Source organism: Glandiceps talaboti, chromosome 4 (genome assembly GCF_964340395.1).
Source record: "Glandiceps talaboti chromosome 4, keGlaTala1.1, whole genome shotgun sequence".
NCBI lineage: Eukaryota > Metazoa > Hemichordata > Enteropneusta > Spengelidae > Glandiceps > Glandiceps talaboti.
In genome coordinates, this window is record NC_135552.1 from 27,118,195 (window position 1) to 27,140,509 (window position 22,315).

The 22,315-nt window shown below is 35.5% G+C and overlaps 2 protein-coding genes across 2 annotated transcripts; both read left to right on the forward strand.

The window, feature by feature from the left end:
• Nucleotides 1-1,760: 1,760 nt before the first annotated feature.
• Nucleotides 1,761-9,400, forward strand: LOC144434426 (cation-dependent mannose-6-phosphate receptor-like). The gene is made up of 7 exons (XM_078122876.1): nucleotides 1,761-1,942; nucleotides 3,868-3,961; nucleotides 5,094-5,215; nucleotides 5,624-5,708; nucleotides 8,181-8,263; nucleotides 8,509-8,635; nucleotides 9,338-9,400. The coding sequence occupies exons 1-7, from the start codon at nucleotides 1,761-1,763 to the stop codon at nucleotides 9,398-9,400; spliced, it is 756 nt and encodes a 251-aa protein (XP_077979002.1).
• Nucleotides 9,401-11,527: 2,127 nt separating this feature from the next.
• LOC144434427 (cation-dependent mannose-6-phosphate receptor-like) lies at nucleotides 11,528-17,278 on the forward strand. Its single transcript, XM_078122877.1, has 6 exons — nucleotides 11,528-11,721; nucleotides 13,832-13,925; nucleotides 14,815-14,951; nucleotides 16,178-16,265; nucleotides 16,800-16,873; nucleotides 17,110-17,278. Exons 1-6 carry the CDS (start codon nucleotides 11,528-11,530, stop codon nucleotides 17,276-17,278), a joined length of 756 nt encoding a protein of 251 aa, XP_077979003.1.
• Nucleotides 17,279-22,315: the final 5,037 nt, after the last annotated feature.

A 22,315-nucleotide genomic window follows, 5' to 3' on the forward strand; every position in this document is an offset into this window, starting at 1 on the left:
TCATTATGTTAAGGCGCCCTCTATGACAAAACATAAAATTTATCTTAATATGTATCAGTCAAAATCAAAGTATCACCAATTTGAATTTGATAGTTGACTTTATTCTGTTTGATATTATCTAATCTGATGAATATGTCACTTAGATATGCCGTATTGATGTAAAAATTATTTCATAATGAACCTAAATATCAACATGTAATCTATTGTTAGATATTTCTTATTTTGTACCAATGTTATGTTCAACAGAATATTTTTACTGTTTTTTTTTTATAGAATAGGAAACAAAGTAAACAAATTATTAGCAATAAATTTTTACTTCATTAAAAAGGTGTTTAAAAAGTTGTTTATTATTTGGACAGTCCAGTTGACAGAAATATGAAATTACAAGAAAGACATTTCTGTGAAGTTGAACCTTATCATAATGAATGATTAGTTGCTCTTGATGTTGCTCATGTTGTGTTATTCCTTTATGTCTTGTATCCACACACTTGTCAAACTTTCCCTAACAAGTCATTAGTAGGCTTTGAAAATCATTTGCCCAATGAGCTTTAGTCACAGTTAGGTAGTGATTACATGTGTCACCAGACTATGATTATGCAAATGAGTCATTATGTAAATGAACATATGCAAACGTGACATACACTGGAATTAACATTAACCAAAGTGTGTCCCCAGACTGATTATGCAAATGAGTCATTATGTAAATGAACATATGCAAACTTGACATACACTGGAATTAACATTAACCAAAGTGTGTCCCCAGACTATGATTATGCAAATGAGTCATTATGTAAATGAACATATGCAAACGTGACACACACTGGAATTAACATTAACCAAAGTGTGTCACCAGACTATGATTATGCAAATGAGTCATTATGTAAATGAACATATGCAAACGTGACATACACTGGAATTAACATTAACCAAAGTGTGTCCCCAGACTATGATTAGTCAAAGGAGCATTATGTAAATGAACATATGCAAATGTGACATACACAGGAATTAACATTAACCAAAGTGTGTCCCCAGACTATGATTAGTCAAAGGAGTCATTATGTAAATGAACATATGCAAACATGACACACACTGGAATTAACATTAACCAAAGTGTGTCACCAGACTATGATTATGCAAATGAGTCATTATGTAAATGAACATATGCAAACGTGACATACACAGGAATAATCATGAACAAAAGTGTTAAATTAATAAAGGAAAGTTTATAAAGGAATTCATATTTTCAAACCATATCAACTTGATAAATATAGTATCAAAGCTGAATAAGACGAGTTATTGGAGTCATTGAACAGGCTAGACTCTGTGATATAATCAATGGTTAATTAATAAAGCGATTAATTTCTTAATTATTTTGTTATGTACTGAATTGATCAATTATCATTGTTTATTATTGATTTAGGTAAATTTGTCTATTAACAACCTAGGACAAAATGTGGATATGCTAAAAGTTCAAGTAATAATTTCTAAGTCCAAGTTCAAGTACCTAGATTTGATATGATATTACAAGGAACACATTTTTGTAATCTTGAGATGAAAAATATAACAACACAAATGGAATGTTGGTCATTGACCTGTAAGCAAACTATGTATAGTTGAATGAGTGAAGATTACTACACCGCTTTCTAGTTTAATATGTAACTTATAAATGTCATGTGTACACTCACATGTGATTTATTAGTAAGTCACTGCTACCACCATTCGCCTCCCAGCCCACTCGATACACAACAGGTACTGCTAATATGGCAGCAGGAATTCATTCCTCAGTAACACGATCACTCCTTACTGCCTTCATTGTGGTGAGTCTCTGTTCAGTCAACATAAATGCTAGGACCTGTACTAAAACAGGTGTGTGTTCATGTAAACTGGACGACGGCAATGTTATAGATCTGAAAGCTGTAGGACTCCAGAATAATGAACCAAGGTAAGACTATAACATTTTATCATAGACTTTACAGACCCTTACTTTACATTGTCTTAAAAGCCACAAATCCCTTCATGACTATACTGTAACAACACAATGACTCACATGATTTCTGGTTGCATCATGGGAAAAATTATAATGCTGGTGTATGAGAATAAATTCACATCGACTTCAAGTATTGTACAAAAATATTGTGAAAGGAAAACTGCATTAAACTGACCTGTTGCTAGTGTACAATAATGAAGATATATCCTTAATTGTGAATATATTATAGCAGTATATCATTGCATTCCTGTAACTTTATTTTCATTGCATTGACTGATGCATGTATACCTCAATAAAATGGAAACTTTTGAAAAAAAATTTCAATGTCTCTTGTGAACATATTGTATTGACCCAGTTTATTTTCAATTAATGTACATTCTGATCAAATCACTGACAAGTTCAAATTTCTGTCTTCATAACTTTTTCAGCTATATTGACATTTCAGTGACCTAATATGTTAATTCTTTAAATTCTCATAAATCTGAAAATTATTTGCAATTTTAATGCAAAGTATATAAATCCATTATTTCATCAACACTGTTTTATCATAATTATTCTGTACAGTATTTGATATTACTCGGTTTTCCAAAGCTGAAAATTTGACAACTGAAACTGTCAACTTATCAGTTACAAATAATTGGTACAATAAATACATTTCACAAGTCTTAATTCACTTTCACTGGCTCTCTATGTATATAACACAAATTGATGATAATTTATCTAGAGATCTGTTTAAATATTTGTAAATCAGTAGATGAAATTAAAGCATTACACACATATTATATAAGTGCAGCCATACCTTAAGTTGAAAGAAAGTAACAACAAACAAAGTTGACATAGCATCATGTGATTAACAAAAGTCAACATTCTGTTGATCAGCTGATTGTCACAAGTCTGAAGTAAGTGTTGACATTTACTATATCAATATGTCACTTTAATTGTCACAGTGGTGAAAGTAGATGTCTGATAGCATTCGTCACTATAATTGTCACATATCTAAAGTTTCAAAGTAAACATAAACTCCAAAGTAACATATTTGTTTTTGTTAGTTTTATTCAGTTTTTGTATATTTATTTACTTATTTCAGTAGCATGTTTGTAGTATGTTTTGTTGCCGTATTACTCTGGTAATTGAGACTTTGGTTTACTAAGATAGACACAAATTATCTAACTGGTACCTGGTTTACTAAGATAGACCATAGACCCTACACGTGTAGTCTATGGATATAGACACATACTAAAAATATTATCACAACATGTTGATACAACAGTGATAAGCTATTGAATGGCCCAGTTGATTTAATTATAGTCTCTGTATTGCAGAGTTTTATGGACAGTTCCATAAATAGGCAGTGTACTGTTTTGGGACTTCCAATGTTTACACTATCTTGATCACAGGTTGATTATATAGTCACACAACAGGGGAACCGCTATCACCCACTTGCATAATCTACCACATTGAAGAACAATAGATTTAGTTTGCACCTATAACCATGGAGGTATAAGGGGAGTAAACTATGAGTAAACCAATACAAAGGCTGGATTACAAGAGTCATACATGTCATAAGTGTGAGAATACATAATTGAGTGGCTACATAGATATAAACTATCCTCTATATGAGTAATTATAGAATTTGATACATGTAGTTGACAGAAAGTCTTTTTGCACAGTCTGTAACCAACTACAACCAACCTTGAATACAAAGATGATTTCTCTTCTAACAGATTGCTTTTCTGCTGTGTAAACACTACCAATACCGTATTTGTCAGTTATAGGTTTAGATCCAAAGTTTCTGTAAACACTGCAGTCTATTGACGTTGTTCATTTGTAGATTTGGATGACAAGTTTATGTGTATACACTGTCTATTTTTCATTTGTAGGTTTAAAGATGAGAAATCTACAGGTGATGATTACTTCTACAGCTATAATCCATGTTATCCATTTAGTGAGACATCACCATGTACGGATGTAGCAGTAAGTCACGTTTAGCTTAGAACATCATATCACTTTGTGCTCAGATATAATTTAATGAATATTGTCACAACCATGTATGGTGTATGTACTAGCCTGTTTACTGCACTGTTGAGATACATCGTTAGCTGGTGGTACCTCCTAGCCCTATAGCCTGTTTACTGCACTGTTGAGATACATCGTTAGCTGGTTGTACCTCCTAGCCCTATAGCCTGTTTACTGCACTGTTGAGATACATCGTTAGCTGGTCATACCTCCCTAGCCCTATAGCCTGTTTACTGCACTGTTGAGATACATCATTAGCTGGTGGTACCTCCTAGCCCTATAGCCTGTTTACTGCACTGTTGAGATACATCATTAGCTGGTGGTACCTCCTAGCCCTATAGCCTGTTTACTGCACTGTTGAGATACATCATTAGCTGGTGGTACCTCCTAGCCCTATAGCCTGTTTACTGCACTGTTGAGATACATCATTAGCTGGTTGTACCTCCTAGCCCTATAGCCTGTTTACTGCACTGTTGAGATACATCATTAGCTGGTTGTACCTCCTAGCCCTATAGCCTGTTTACTGCACTGTTGAGATACATCGTTAGCTGGTTGTACCTCCTAGCCCTATAGCCTGTTTACTGCACTGTTGAGATACATCGTTAGCTGGTTGTACCTCCTAGCCCTATAGCCTGTTTACTGCACTGTTGAGATACATCGTTAGCTGGTTGTACCTCATAGCCCTATAGCCTGTTTACATCACTGTTGAGATACATCGTTAGCTGGTTGTACCTCCTAGCCCTATAGCCTGTTTACTGCACTGTTGAGATACATCGTTAGCTGGTTGTACCTCCTAGCCCTATAGCCTGTTTACTGCACTGTTGAGATACATCGTTAGCTGGTTGTACCTCATAGCCCTATAGCCTGTTTACTTCACTGATGAGATACATCGTTAGCTGGTTGTACCTCCCTAGCCCTATAGCTTATAAGGGGATTGCCTGTATATTTACATATTGATTCATTTGAATAATGATAGTCTGACTATTGGTGAAATTCTCCCCAAAGATCTATTATATATACATGCTAAAAGGAATATCCTCTTATATCATTATCAGTTAATTGTGCATTAATACAATTTGTCTCCATGCAGGCATGTCAGAAAACAACAGATGGTCTTGGTGCAGATTACTATAATCTTGGAAAACAAGAAAGTTCAGAATTTATTATGCAAGGAAATGACATCATTCTCCAATACACGGGTGATGAGGAAAGGTAGGACAATGGCAGATAAAGTAAAACTATCAGGAATAATCTAGGATATTACAATATTAGTTGCTAAAACAAGTAATTTACAGTTGAAAGAAGAAAAATATTGTAGAATCATGTGATATACCTATGCTAAAAAAATGGGGAAAGTAATCACAATACAAAACATTTTTGACTCGTATGTTGAGTACTGCAGTACCAATAATGTAGTTTTGTGATATGTTATGACATAGAATGACCAAGCTAGAAATTCCATAGTTTCTGTTCAAATGCATACAACTTGGCTTGTGTAAGGTATAATACATGTTAAACTACAATATGTTGCTTGAATGAAAATCTGAAATGAATTGTTTGTTTGTTTGTTTGTTTGTTTGTTTGTTTGTTTGTTTATTGCTTCTTTTCCTGTCTTGCTAGGACAAGTCAAGTTAAATTGGTTTGCTCAGACTCTAAAGATGAACTAGTGGCACATGGAGAAACAGGATCAGGAACAAAAATTTATGTAAGTTGAATTTTGTAGTCAGGTACTGTCAAAATTCTTTCATTGATCAATTGGAATTAATAGCTAATGATATTTATTTTTGAATTTTATGTAAATTCATAATTATTTGTGATGTAGACAATTTAATTCATTCTGAACATTACATCGAGACTCAACAAGCAGGTGGCTGTATTAGCACAGTCAGAAACACATTATTGTCACCAACGGCAGTGCGCCCTCTACAGCCATATGTGTAATGGACTTTTGTTTTTATAAGTTTTGGATTATTGGAGTCTGTTGCATGTAGCTCTTCAGAAAAGTTGTTATAGTCTCACTCTAACCCTGTGGTATTAAAATCAAAACAGAATTATGTCCACATTACTTTATTTTTGTATTTTTTCGTTGAGACAGAGGTTGGATATCAATCAATCAATGGTTTATTCAGTATTGTTGGCCACCGGCCAAAAAATACAAACTTTAAATATACAAAAATGAACGGATCACCAGACAACATCAGGCCGTTTGAGTTTCAGAGATTCTAGTATTATCTTTTCTAAGTTTAGTGGCATAAAATATATATCTACTAAGTTTTCTGAGAGTGTCAACCTTTCGAGATGACATAAGTAATACAAATTTGTGGTGCAGTGGGGGATTATAAAAGTAATTGGCAATATATTTTGACCTTATACAAGTATAAAATGGGCATACAAGTAAAAAGTGGAATTCATCCTCTACTTGGTTTAAATTACACATTTCACAAAGTCTCTCTACTCTTGGAGTATCATTCCAACGACCAGTTTCGATTTTCAAATTATGTGTTGAGGTTCTAAATCTACAAAGCATCAGTTTGAATATTGGTTTATCAAGAGAGGTTAAATAAGGTTCCAGAGACAATTCCCTTTTAAATGAAGCATAACAATCAAGTTTTCTAGACGTATTAACACTTTCAGACCATAATTGTGTATCAATATCAATACATCTCTGTTTAAATATTTTTAGGAATCTCAATTCATCACCAACACCTTGTTGATCCCATACCTCCCCAAAGCCAAAGCTTTGGAGTAAATGTCTAACATCTCTAGCCCAAAAATTATATTTAACTATGTCAATTTTACTTAAATGAAATTTGTAACATCTACGAACAAGTCTTTCCTCATCCATTTTCAAAATCCTCAACCAATATTTAACAATTCTACAGTATCTATAAACCTTTAAGGTAACTCTTCCCAATTCTCCTCTTATGGCAACGATGGGGGTGTTGTTGTACAATTGCAGGATGTAACGTAACATTTTGTTGTGAGTCTTTTCAGTATCTTCAGCAGGATGGAAACCCCACACTTCAGAGCCATAAAGGAGAATTGGCAGAATTTTACAATCAAAAATTTTCAATGCGACATTCGCGGGTATAGTACCATATCTATGTAGGTTACGTATCAAACTGTATATAGCTCTATTTGCTTGTTCACTTAAAGCCTTTTGGGCTTGGAACCATTTGCCAGTCCACGAAAACATTATACCAAGATAGCTTTGGAAAGAGACTACCTTTACTCGTTGACCATTGTACAACCACTTTTCATATTTTCTTAGACTTCCACCCCTTCTAAATACAATAATTTTGGTTTTATCGATATTAACCGTTAGTTTCCATTTACAACAATATTCATGCAAATTGTTTAATGAACGTTGTAAACCTATCTTAGAAGTACTAACAAATGTGAGATCATCGGCAAAAAGGAGGTAAGTAAGCTTAATTAGGCCTATTTGCGCACCAGAGAATTGATGTGTATTGCTTAGGTACTCCCCTAAGTCGTTTACATAGATACTGAATAAGAGTGGAGATAGTACAGAGCCTTGTTGGACACCGAAGCTACATGTAAAGAAGTCAGTTATACCTCCGGCTGACCTAACACATGCCCTAACATTCTGATACATAGAACGTATTACACGATATAATTTACCCTTGACTCCACAGTTAATTAATTTATAAAACAAGCTATAATGATCAATGCGATCAAACGCTTTCTCAAAGTCTATGAATGCAATGTACAACCTCCCTTTGCTTTGAGCTAGGTAATTAGAAATAGCTGTACTTAAGATGAAAATGTTGTCTGACGTGCAGTACTTCTTACGAAACCCAGCCTGTTCATCAACAATTGTTTTGGATTATTGGAGTCTGTTGCATGTAGCTCTTCAGAAAAGTTGTTATAGTCTCACTCTAACCCTGTGGTATTAAAATCAAAACAGAATTATGTCCACATTACTTTATTTTTGTATTTTTTCGTTGAGACAGAGGTTGGATATGGTGGTGATGGTGGTGGGTTGAAGGGGGGAAGGGGGGGGGGAAGTTAGAACTAACAGAAGGAAAAAAACAAAATTCACCTATTTAGAATTTGAATAATTAATTATCAGTACATACACATTGTAGGGCCCAAATACACATTTATCAAGTCATTATATTGTGAATTTGTCTAAACTTTCCTTTCTTCTTTCAAGACATTTGACCTGAAATCTCGTCACTGCTGTCCACCAGGAGCACTAAGTGAAGCCCTAAGTATAGGATCCATTCTTTGTATAATGTAAGTATTATCTATTTCAGTTTTATTCATATCAATGCAGAAATGTCCATTCAAAAATTTTCTAAGAATTAAATATATGTACATGTAATGGTGGGGGTGGCAGTGGGGAGGGGGGATAGTAGGGGAGATAAGTTAGTTAATAATAATACATCCAATGGTTTAATATGATGAACTGCACCCAAGAAAGAAATTTCTAAGTGAGGAAAATATTATGCAATATTGTGTATTTTATTGTTTATTTCTAGTGCCCTGGTTCTAGTCATTGTCTATCTAGTTGGTGGAGTTCTATTCATGAAATTTGTAAAAAAAGAAACTGGTAGTGACCTTATACCGAATAAAGGTTTCTGGACTGAACTACCAATGCTTGTTAAGGTAGGAAAGACACAAAGTTATCGTATGGTGGAGGGCATTGTCATAAATCATAGACCTCTTTTTAAAACATACCTGTCAGCAGAAATATATGCTCTGGCTTGCAAGAATTGGTGGTGTGGTGCCAGAACATATTGATGGGGGGGGGGGGGGGGGGGGAGGTTTCCATTGATAATATCTCATACTGTTTTTGTACCCTTTGTAACCTTGCCTCTAATATCATGCCATCCATAGTAATTGCTTGCTACCTCGTTCATTGAAGTGAATTGACTTTCTGCCTGTGGCAACCTTAAGATGATCACATTATGCCGAGGACTTGCCTGTTGAAATTTAGAATTTGCAACTTATTAAACCCTGTAGAAAGCCATGAACATATAGAAAACCCTTTTATTAGTCCACAAGTCTTATTTCCAATGCAACACCTGCTTCACTATATGAAAACATTTATGATAATGATAGCATGCTTTTTTCTCCCCTCCCCCACCATGATGGTTCTCCCCTCCCCCACCATGACAGTGGTGATGGTGCTGACGTAGGAGTTTACAACACACACATATATTTCCACACATACATATCACATGTATTTATTTTTACATGAAATATGCCTAACTCTAAGTTTTGCAACTGCTTCTGAAATTGTTTTCCATGTGTATAAATGAAGTTATGGCCACTATTTCAGAAGTTCCTATTCATGTTTATTTGCAGGATGGTGCAAAGTATGCCACCACACCGTGCTCAAAATCATCCAAGGCCTACGATGAGATTTAATCAGGAGATAAACATTCCTCATAATTGGTCAGAATCAAAGACTATACAGACAGAATCAAATTCCATCTTTGAACTCAGAAAATCGTTAATCCTAGATGAATATTGGGGTCTATTATGTGTCTCTCACACTAAGGGAGATTCCTGTTGAAGCTTCTTACATGACTCTGATTAAAGGGGCACAAGCTGACTTTATGTTTTTGGGATGCATTTTTTTCTGCAAATTAAAATGTACTCACAGTATTCTACTTACTGATTCATACTTAACCACCACTTGCAAATGCCTGAACTCAAACCTGGTGTTACGATATAACTTATCAATGATCCGATGACATAATTTATTATGTGTATCAAAAAATGTATACGAAATCCCTACTATGGAATCAACTATTCTAACAATGCCATAACACAAATTGTGATGACATAGAAAGCATGCATTGATTTTAACATAATGCTAAGAATAGTTTGTACTTGAGTGAAAAGCTTAAAAACTCAGGTTGTGTCACTTTAAATGTCATTGTTAACTGTGAATTGATGTATGACAAGATTTGGCCACTACCGAGTACTAACTGCCTAAAAATGCAACACATACATTATTTGCCCTTTTGCTTTTAACTACCTATCCAGCAATCATAAAAGAATCCGAGATTTGGTTAGACATTCTTGTAGCCATGGAGCCAAAGCTTTCCTCTTAAGTCCTGATCTGACAGAAAGTGAAATAAGTGAACACAAATAATTCTATAGCATCAGATGGAGAAATTCAGTGAATCACAGAAGACTTTAATTTTACACTTGAAGAACATAACATTGAGGTTGAACATTTTACAATATTTCAGATAAATCACACTGAATATGATAATTAATTTGAATTTCAAAATGTGTTTTCCAAGTTGCTTGTAAATATCTTGAATTCAAAATGTTAGCCATCATTAGTTAATATATTATTGAATATTTGATCACTTTTTCATTTCCTATTAAAATAAAATACAATATAATTGAATTTTAAACATTATAAGTTCTAGCAATGACATTTTAAAACAAAATTACTCATTACAGTTTATTATTCAAGTATGGCTGTAAAATTATTCAAGTATGGCTGTAAAATTATTCAAGTATGGCTGTAAAATTATTCAAGTATGGCTGTAAAATTGAAGACCTGTTTAATTCATCTTCTTAATTTTAACCAAGATTATAATTTAGGGTTACTCTTTATCATTTTATGTTTCTCATCGTAATACCTTAAAATTGTCTGTCTGTCTGCAAGTTTAAAAAAAGAAAACAAGAAACCAATTAAAGTAAATAGGTTTGCACACATTAGTGGTGCTTTAATTCAATTCAGTGCAGATGACTTAGAAATGACAATAAAAGTCAGGAGGCAAATACGAACCACTCGATTTATGAAATGTCATCAATTTCAGCCATAGACAATACATGCTAAGTGGTATCGTAACTTCATAATCAGTGAAGTTGTATTTTTTTCTAATACGGCCATAGAGGGCATCATTTAAAATATTTGGTCAGATTCAAAAATTATAGGGTCAACGAGGTCATGAAAAACATATAATAAAAAAAAACTACCCATATGATATTTGAAATATTGTAAATAAAAAACCACTTCAAACATTTGTCAATGAACTTTTCCATTATTTGTACCCTGATTATGAAATTCAGTATTTTATTTGTAAAAGAAGTAAATATGTTTAATTAAACATTCTGTGTCTATTTTGTTTGTATTATTCAGAATTTGTTCTTTAAACTTAATTATGATTTTCTTAATTAATTATATATTTATTGATTATATAGATATTAAAAACAATATTATTTTTCTTTTCATATTAAATCAAAGTACCTGGTATGTGATATGACAAGAAACTTGATTAATATATAATTAATAATTTATGTGCATATTCTAGTTTTAATGTACTTATGAAATGAATAAATCAATGATTGACATATTGTATTGCCACACCTCCTTAGATAAACAGATATTCACAACCACTCATACCCAGGTGTCCCAGCTGACTGTACAACCTAAATGTTTACAATAACTGTCCCAGTTTGAGTTATAATGACCCCATAGGTACAGAGTTCAAATTATCAATATTTTACTAATTCTTGTTAGTTATAAACATGGAGGCTAATGGTGTCCAAAAAGGCTTTGCAGGTCAGATTGTTAGGATGGTGTTTGGACTGTTTATCTTACAACTCCTAGTTAGAGACACCGTTGGTGAATCATGCAAAAAAATCAGCTCCTGTTCATGTAAGTTTGACAATGGAGATATCATTGACTTGACGCCATTGGCACATACCGATGGAACAGCCAGGTAGGTGTCAATAGTGTCTCATGTATAACATGGTTTTTTAGAATGATTAGTCATTGCAGTAGTATGAATCTTCGTGTCAAAAAAACAGAATTTATATTTTATCCTACAGCTAATTATAATTTTTTTTTAATTAAAACGTCATCAGTCAGACATAGGCTAAGTCTCTAGTATCAGTATTGTATTCAACTTTAGACTTTTTTGAAAATATCCATGGAAATATAGCAGAACAGTCTGTGTTTAAAACTGTCATGCCTGATACTACAGTGGCAGTTGAGGTCTCAGTTTACTAAGTATAAAGACAAACTAAAACTGTTGTTGTTGTGGTGGTGGTAGATTACACAAATGAGTGATTGCAGTGCCTCAGTTTTGCAGATATAATCATTCTGCATTCAAGATAGTGCCCCCCCCCCCTGAGAAAAGCTAGCTATCACAAACACCACTCTACTGTGAGTATAATTAAACCAACGTCCATTCAATAATTAAATATATCAACATGTAGCAACAATAGTTTTAGCTTGTGTCAATCTTAGTTAGCTGAAACCTCAGATGCCTCTGTCATACCTCAGTAGTGAATACTTGCTTCAGTCATTATTTGGTAGTGTTTGATTTGTCATTGGTTTATTTTACTGCACAACTAAATTTGTACAAAATTGTATCATCTAGTTTTTTACCTTTTTTCTACAACACAACATCACAACAAAGACTTTAATTGTAATGATGTAGTTCATTTACTTTGCTTGATATGATATTTTTAGAAGAACTATCACTTTATAAGCTTTCTTGGTTGGATGAAGAAATTGATTCTATTTATGATTCCTAGCTGTAGTGAACCAGTTAATGATCCTAATTATGATATAATTAATTGTAAGACTTTATTGTCAAAGGACCTGATAGGACCACAGTCCTCATACTGATATAATTAATTGTAAGACTTTATTGTCAAAGGACCTGATAGGACCACAGTCCTCATACTGATATAATTAATTGTAAGACTTTATTGTCAAAGGACCTGATAGGACCACAGTCCTCATACTGATATAATTAATTGTAAAACTTTATTGTCAAAGGACCTGATAGGACCACAGTCCTCATACTGATATAATTAATTGTAAAACTTTATTGTCAAAGGACCTGATAGGACCACAGTCCTCATACTGATATAATTAATTGTAAGACTTTATTGTCAAAGGACCTGATAGGACCACAGTCCTCATACTGATATAATTAATTGTAAAACTTTATTGTCAAAGGACCTGATAGGACCACAGTCCTCATACTGATATAATTAATTGTAAGACTAAAAATTGTCAAAGGACCTGATAGGACCACAGTCCTCATACTGATATAATTAATTGTAAGACTAAAAATTGTCAAAGGACCTGATAGGACCTGATAGTCCTCTCCAAGATCTGATATGATCACAGACTTATCATACCATGCACAAGCCAAGTTGAACAAAAAATATGGAATATTTCTAAGTTACTCTGGTCGTTCTACGTCATGACAATGCATGTCTACATCACTGGTTTTGCTGTGTTTGAAATATGAGCCAAACATTCAAAATTGCCATTACTTTCCTGATATTTCTTTGATGTTACTGGTGCTGGTATAATTGTTTTAGCCGGAAAATTCTCGTGACCTAAGGGTTGTCACTACTCCTCTAGTGACTCGTAGTGACAAAGGCCCCTTAGGTCACTAGTATTTTCCTTTGCTGAAGAAAGAAAAATATTGGCAAATTTAAAATCTAATTATTCAAGATTTGGTAAAATACCTAGTCGTAGTCGTAGAATTGTTCTATTTTACCATTGAACCTAAATCAAAGAACAGTCACGCCTAGAAAAAAAATACCTCCATAAATCATGATTTGAGAGTATTAAACTATTTTTTTGTCTTTTAAAATTTGTGAAAGTACTTCTAATGAATAGCAATAATTATGAATAAAGAAATATGACAAGCTGCTTACAACCAGGAATATTAATTCTAGTATATCTTTCAAAAGACAAAAAAATGTTGTATCACAAAGTTTGTCGTGATGATTATCAAATGAGAATAAATTAACAAGTTATCAATGATTGAATGACTTAATTGTTGTATGCATGGTTTTCTTTAGGTTCAAAGATGTAGCTGGTACAGGAGATACATACTATTACAGTTACAACCCTTGTCATGACTTCAGTGATTCTGGTGACTGTGATAATGTAGCAGTAAGTAGAAACATGTATAGCCGTATAGTATGAACAATGCTACAGATGTCTTATGTGTATCGATAAATACTAGTAATGCTTTGACCACTTTACTATACATATCTTTGTATGATGTGTACTGTGAATATACACACAAAAACAGTTAGACCAAGCACTCACCTGTATTATAAACTTACTCTGTGTGAGACATTATTCATGGCAGTCAACATGATTGCTATACCTACAATAATGGTAGCAGCAGCTTAAAAGCTAATAACATAATAGAACGCTGTGTCAGCTAAAGGTCAAAGGTCAACAATTGTATAAATTTTACAATCAACTATCACATTAATTTCACCTGCAGGGTCAGATCATTCTAATAATTCCAAAAAAGTTGTAGAAAGGAGCTAGGCTACACCAGAATTACTTTTCAAAACTACTTGTTACTGATGGTGTTTAATTTATTGACTCTGACGACTGACCAATGAGGTCTAAGTTTGGATGTGAGTGTTAATAAGTGAAAATAGGGGATGAGGAGGCAGTTGTATATTGAACATTATCAAGTCATCATCACAAAAGGAAGCATGCAATGAGGAGGCAGTTGTTTATTGAACATTATCAAGTCATCATCACAAAGGGAAGCATACAATGAGGAGGCAGTTGTTTATTGAACATTATCAAGTCATCACCACAAAGGGAAGCATACAACGTATAGTATTAGTAACTTGGTGCTAACATTATGCCTCAGTGTATTTCCTTGACTTGCATGTTCATGTACAAATTTATTAGACTCAATGTAGATCGTTTTGGTAAATTTACAAATATTATGACCACTTAATCTTTTTACATTGTGTTTGATTGTTTTGAATTAATAGTGTTAACATTACCCTGTTTAATTTATTGTACACAGATGTGTCAGAAGACAAGTCCAGGTGTAGGAGCAAAGTACTATGATTTAGGTGACCAGAACTCAGCTGAATTTGTGATGCAGGGCAATGATATTATCCTACAATACTTAGGCAAAGGACAATTTGATCCAACGCCAAGGTTAGCAGTGAAATTAATATATATACGCACGCACACACACATACGCACACACACACACACATGCATACACACACACACACACACACACACACACACACACACACACACACACACACATAATATTATACATATAACTTTGATATATCTTTGATATGAGATAAACTACATTGGTTTCATTAACTTTCACAATCATTACAGACAAGTTATGGATCCAAACTTACACAGAAGTGACATATGAGCCTTGCGAGGCAACTTCTTTGAAGTCTATACTGTCAATAGCTTCTCTTGTTTAATTATGTAATTTAAATATGTTTATTTTATATTGGAAATTGTCTTACAAGGCCTATACATCTATGTTCTGATCAATGTGTAAAAGTACATATTTAACCAGTATTATACCTGATGATTATATTTCCTATAAATTTATCCAGGAATTTTATGACATAGATGTTTATATGTATTTAGAGCTGCAAACTGTTTTACAAAACACTGAATGTTTAAATGATTCTCGCTATCTGCAATACAATTCTATGCATCGCTAAGGAGTCAAATGGAATGCAGTCTCGCAACCGCGCTTGCATTTGTCGGCACCTACACTTCTGGTCGCCTATGTCAATACACGTGAATGTTTCTTCCAAAGAGTTTAATTGTAACAAATAAGATAAACGCAAGTTTTAAGCTCATAAAATTATGGAGGTGGGAAATTTAAATATGTACAGTATCTTTCCAGGACAAAATTACAAGAGATGTCTACAACTGAAAATCGGAAAGAAACATTCCTGTGTATTAGCATAGCCGACCGGAAGTGTAGTTGTCGACATTAGAACGCGTTGTCACGTGACTTCGTTCCATTTGACTCCACAGTGATATGTAGAATTGTATTGCAGGTAGCGAGAATTACACAACATCCTCTTTAGCCTCATTTTACTGCAGTATGGTGGCCCAGGGCTGCTTTCACTTTACTTTTACTTTCCTTTTAATTTTGATTTTGTTTTCATTTCACTTTCATATCTATTCATTCTACTTTTATTTTAATTCTATCTTTATTTTTTTAAAATATTTTAATCTTTTTTCTTAATTTTCTTAATTTTTTTATCAAAACAATTCGCATATAATGTATGGCAGCCCTGGGCCACCATACTGCAGTACATACATGCATCAAAAGTTACGACCATGTTAAGAGTTCAATTTCTCTCTTATTTTGACTGCTTTTGTTAAATTAACAGGACAAGCAAAGTGAAACTTGTATGTCAAGATAGCAGTGTTGATAATTTTATTGCCCATGGGGAAGATCCTAAAGGAGAAACAACTTATGTAAGTAAAACTGAAATACGCTCAGGAAAAGATAGTGAAGAAAAGTCATTGTTGATTATCAATTTGAGATTATATGTTCATTGAAAGATTTATTCAAATTTTCATAATCATTATCATTACAATTGCTGTTGTCTTCAGTGTCATCATCATCATCATCATAATCATCATCATCTTCATCATCATCTTCATAATCATCATCATCATCTTCATCATCATCATCTTCATCATCATCATCATCATCATCATCTTCATCATCTTCATCTTCATCATCATCATCATCTTCATCATCATCTTCATCTTGATCATCATCATCATCATCATCATTGTCGTCATTGTCATTGTATCTATTGTTATCATATGAAATGGCAAACAATACTGCAGTGTCTCTGTTAACCATCAATATGTATGCTGTGTGATTATTTCCTTCTTTTCTTGTTGCAATATTTCTTGGAAAATAAACGTCACAAGAATCATACATGTCAAACATGTTTCAAATTTGATATGATTGATTTTTTAATTTTCTATTTTTAACAGACATTTGAGCTTCACTCTAGTCTCTGCTGCTATGGTACAGGTGGTTTAAGTGTTGGCTCAGTACTTTGTATAATGTAAGTATATCATTTCACTTTACAGAACACATTAAATTCTAACATTGAGATTTACAATGACAGCTGTTTTGTTTATTAGAATGAAAAGCACCTGGTTTACAGATCCAATCACATAATGTAAACATGTATGAACAACTGCAGCACATTGATTTAACACTCACTAAATTTGCATGACTAATCTATTGTTCAGTCTGTCAGTTTATATGTCATATGTTGTTTACTTGTCTTGTTTCCAGTTTCTTTGTTGCTGTTACTGTTTACCTAGTTGGTGGTGTACTTTATATGAAATTTGCAAAAAATGAAACAGGTATAAATCTTATACCACACTGGACTTTCTGGGTGTCCGTGCCTGGATTGATCAAGGTAAAACTTAAAGTTTACAGTCATTTTCAAAACAGATTATAAAATGGTGATGTTGTATCTCTCTCTCTCTCTCTCTCTCTCTCTCTCTCTCTCTCTCTCTCTCTCTCTCTCTCTCTCTCTCTCTCTCTCTCTCTCTCTCTCTCTCTCTCTCTCTCTCTCTCTCTCTCTCTCTCTTTATGTATGTATGTATGTATGTATGTATGTGTAATGTTCAAACTAGGTTTACAACTGTCAATCATAAGCTCCGCCCCACTGTGACATCACTCATATGTTGCTATAGTGATTATGTAATATTATGGGTTGTTCCCGCTCATATATTAGTTCCGTCTACACATCAATAAAGTATAAGTGACTATCAGTACACCCAGTCGGTTCTAGTGTATTTATTTCACTCCCCGACGTTACAAATGGCGACGAGGATGGGATGGAAGGAAATATGAACACTTCAAGTAACTACCACTGTACCAGTAAATTGAGTGAGTACCGGAATCACAATTTACAACGCTGAGACGAGTTGAATGCTGTTTACCTGCCCTCACCGATACCGTCACTGAAATTTGAACAATACCGTTCTGATTTACCGTTACCGACAACATCGTCTCTGATCAATATGGCTCTAAGTCTACCAGTGTTCCCAGAATTTGATCTCCGACCACGAGAAACTGCTCCCACCCGCTTTGAGAAATATGCCAAACGACTAAGTAATTTATTTGCTGCCATGAACGTCACCGAAGCCGAACGAAAGAAAGCTATGTTACTGCACTACGTTGGCGAAGAAACCTGCGATGTATTTGACACGCTAACCCTACCACAACCTACCGAAGGCACAGATGTTTACAAAATCGCAATTAAGGCATTTTCTAATCACCTCGAACCACAGAAGTGTATTGACCACCATGTTTATATGTTCAGAAGAGAACTTCAGAAACCGGAAGAAAACGTCTCCGAATTTTACACACGTCTGCAGTTGATGGCGCGCAAATGTGAGTTTGATGACGTCAACATCGAGATCAAACGACAGATTATTCAAGGCACTACATCAGTACGTCTCCGACGGAAAGCTATCGAACAAAGTCTTGACTTAACAAATCTCCTGAAAACTGCTAGAGCAATGGAAACCGCTGATGACCAAACCAGTGAGATCGAGAAACAACAATCCAATGTCGTAAGTTACAAATCTACTAAATATCGTAACGAACACAAAACCGATAAGAAACCAATACCGAGGTACAGTAACCAAAATAAACAGTGCGGACTATGTGGTGGTAAATATCCACACAAAAGAGAGTGTCCAGCAAAAGGAAAACGCTGCCATAAATGTGACAAAATCAACCACTTTGCCAAAGTTTGCCGTGGTACACAAAAAACCAATACCAGACCAACAAGCAAACATCATGCCAGAGCAGTAAGTAACCAGAATTCACCAGATCCTGCCACACCAGCTGAAACCGTTGAAGTAAACAACAATAGAGAATATTCATTTGGAGGAGAGGTGAGAGAATCACAGACCAATAAACCCATATTCAAAGTTAATATCCATGGTACCCCTATCTCCATAATGGCTGACTCTGGTGCATCAGTGAACATTTTGAATTATAGAGACTATATGAGTATTAAGCGAAGACCACAGCTTACAACCAGTACTACCAGAGTATATCCCTATATGACAGAAAATCCGCTAAATCTCAGTGGCAAGTTTGAAGCGAAAGTTACCAGTAATCATGGTTCATCGACAGAAACATTCCTTGTAGCAAAGGGTACATCAACCTCCATCCTAAGTTGGAAGACATCACAGAGATTAAACCTCATCAAAGTTATCAACACCGTAGACAACAAACAGCCTGATCAAACACCTGAAACACTTGACAATTTCCCAAGTTTAACCACAGGCGTAGGTGAATGTAAATGTGAACCAGTACACATACACGTCGACGAAACCGTCAAACCGATCGCACAACCACACCGACGTATTCCTTTCCACGTAAGAAAACAAGTAGAAGAAAAACTTGATCAGCTGGAAAGAGATGATATCATCGAACGCGCACAAGGTCCGACACCATGGGTTTCACCAATAGTTGTAGTCCCGAAACCACACAAACCCGACGAGATCAGAATTTGTGTTGATATGCGTTCAGTAAACAAAGCGATCATCCGTGAACGGCATATAATTCCGACAATCGATGACGTAGTATCAGACCTCAACGGTTGCACTGTTTTCAGTAAGATTGACCTCAATCAAGGTTACCATCAAATTCCGTTACATCCTGATTCGAGACATCTAACCACATTCTCAACACATACCGGACTGTATCGATACAAACGTCTCAACTTCGGTCTATCCTGTGCTGCTGAAATATTTCAGAAAATCGTTAGCGACGCAATCCGCGGAATACCCAGAGTAAAGAATATCAGCGATGACATCTACATAGGTGGCATTGATCAAGCCGATCATGATAAACACCTCGAGCAAGTCTTCAGACGACTACATGAGAATCGCTTCACAATCAACCTACCTAAGTGTATATTTCGTGTGCCGAGTATGCTGTTCTTCGGACATATATTCTCAGGCAAAGGTATATCGCCAGACCCAAAGAAAGTTGAAGCACTGCAAAATGTCGCTGCACCGACCAATGTAACCGAAGTACGCAGTCTGCTTAGCTCTGCCGCATTTTGTTCAAGGTTCATCAAGGATTTTGCACTAATAACCCGTCCACTCCGATTACTTACCTGTGACATTGCTGAATGGCAATGGACTGAGAAAGAACAGTCATCATTTGAATCGCTCAAATTAGCACTGTCAACGAAGACAACTCTCGGATACTTCGACCCAAAGAAGTCAACCACATTATATGTTGACGGCAGTCCAATCGGTCTAGGCGCAGTCTTAACCCAGAAAGATGAAACTACAGGAGAAGTTACACCGTTGTACTTCGCTAGTTATCCGCTTACCGCCACTGAGAGCAGATATCCGCAAATCGACCGCGAAGCATTCTCGATATATTGGTCCATCAAGAGGTTCCATCTATATCTCTACGGTAAAGAGTTTACAGTTATTACCGACCACAAACCGCTAGTTTCGCTGTTCAATAACCCTACATCTAAACCTACCGCCCGAATTGAACGATGGCTAATGGACTTGCAACATTATAAGTTCGCTGTAGAATATCAACCAGGCAAGTCAAACCCCGCAGATTACGCATCTCGACACCCAGTTGACTCTGAATTCAGTGATGTATCTGAACAGTACATATCGTATGTAGCAGAAAATGCAGTACCGAAAGCAATAACGCTACAAGAAGTCGAAACCGCAACTACCAAAGACCCAACTCTACAAGCTGTTATGTCTGCCATCAGATCAGGACAATGGCACAAAGCCACACACAATGTATCTGTATCTGAGCTATCCCGCTATGAACGCGTTAAACAAGAGCTCACCTGTACTGACACCATCGTACTGAAATCAAATCGCATAGTAGTACCAACCTCGCTGCAAGATCGAACTGTAAATATCGCACATGAAGCACATCTAGGCATCGTAAAGACGAAAGCACTCATGCGAGAAAAAGTATGGTTTCCGTGTATGGATAAAATGGTGGAAACCAAAATCAAATCCTGCTTGCCGTGTCAAATAGTTACTCCGAGCTATACTCGCGAACCGCTTCGCATGTCTGTATTACCAGACAATCCGTTTGATGAAATCAGTATGGACTTTGCACACGTAGAAGGAGAAACGCTACTTCTGATAGTCGATGATTATTCACGTTTTCCGTTCGTCGAACCAGTTACCTCAACCGCTGCACGTTGTGTCATACCAGCGCTGAACACACTGTTCGCTACATTTGGATCACCCGGCACAGCCAAATCCGACAATGGTCCACCATTTAACGGTGAAGAATTCGACAGATTCGCTAGTATATTAGGTTTCAAACACCGCAAAGTTACCCCTCTTTGGCCCAGAGCTAATGGAGAAGTAGAAAGATTCGTCAAAACGCTTAAGAAGTGCATCAAAGCATCCAAAGCAGAAGGAAAGAATTGGAGGAAAGAGTTGCAGATCTTCCTGCACAACTACCGCACAACACCTCATACGACAACTGGCATACCTCCCGCGACACTGTTCCTAAAACGCATCGTACGCAACAAGCTTCCGCAAGTAAATGACATCGACCCAGTATCAGAAATCGTACGCAAATATGACTCACTGCAGAAACAGAAAATCAAGATCCTGGCCGATAACAAGTCTACCGTAAAACCCTCTGACATCGGACCAGGTGACAAAGTACTCGTGAAACGACCATTCAACAAAGCGAAAGGCTCCACCGCATATGAACCTATCCCGATGACTGTTATAAGTAAGAAAGGCACTATGATCACAGCCGAGAACGACGAGCACGCAGTCACGCGAAATTCATCGTTCTACAAAAAGCTAGATAAGTCAACGCTTAGAAATTACCCTAGCAACGACGCTTATGACAACCTGTATGAGTACGAACCAAACATGACATCTACACCACCGTCTCCAATAGATATCCCTAAACCTGACAGTATTAATGACAACAACAAAGAGACTGTAATAAATCCAGAGTCCCATAGCAGACCAGCCGATGACTCTACAAAATCCGCTCCTATGTTGCGCAGATCATCCAGGAAACGAATACCGCGCAAAATCTTCGATTTGTAAATGACTGTTATTGTTACCGCAGTATTTGATGATAATTTGTTGTATTAATAACTTTGAACTGTTAGAACTTTCATGAACTCTTATCAATGGACTGTTAGAACTTTCATGAACTCTTATCAATGGACTGTTAGAACTTTCATGAACTCTTATCAATGGACTGTTGCAGAGTTATTTATCCTAACTTGCGTTTTCTGAAGATGTAGTTCAAAAAAAAAATTGTTTGTTATCCATTATTGTTTGTTGATCACCGAACGATAGTCCCTACATCAGATCAGTTTCATACAATTAACTCAGTATCTACAAGGAAGGGGATGTAATGTTCAAACTAGGTTTACAACTGTCAATCATAAGCTCCGCCCCACTGTGACATCACTCATATGTTGCTATAGTGATTATGTAAT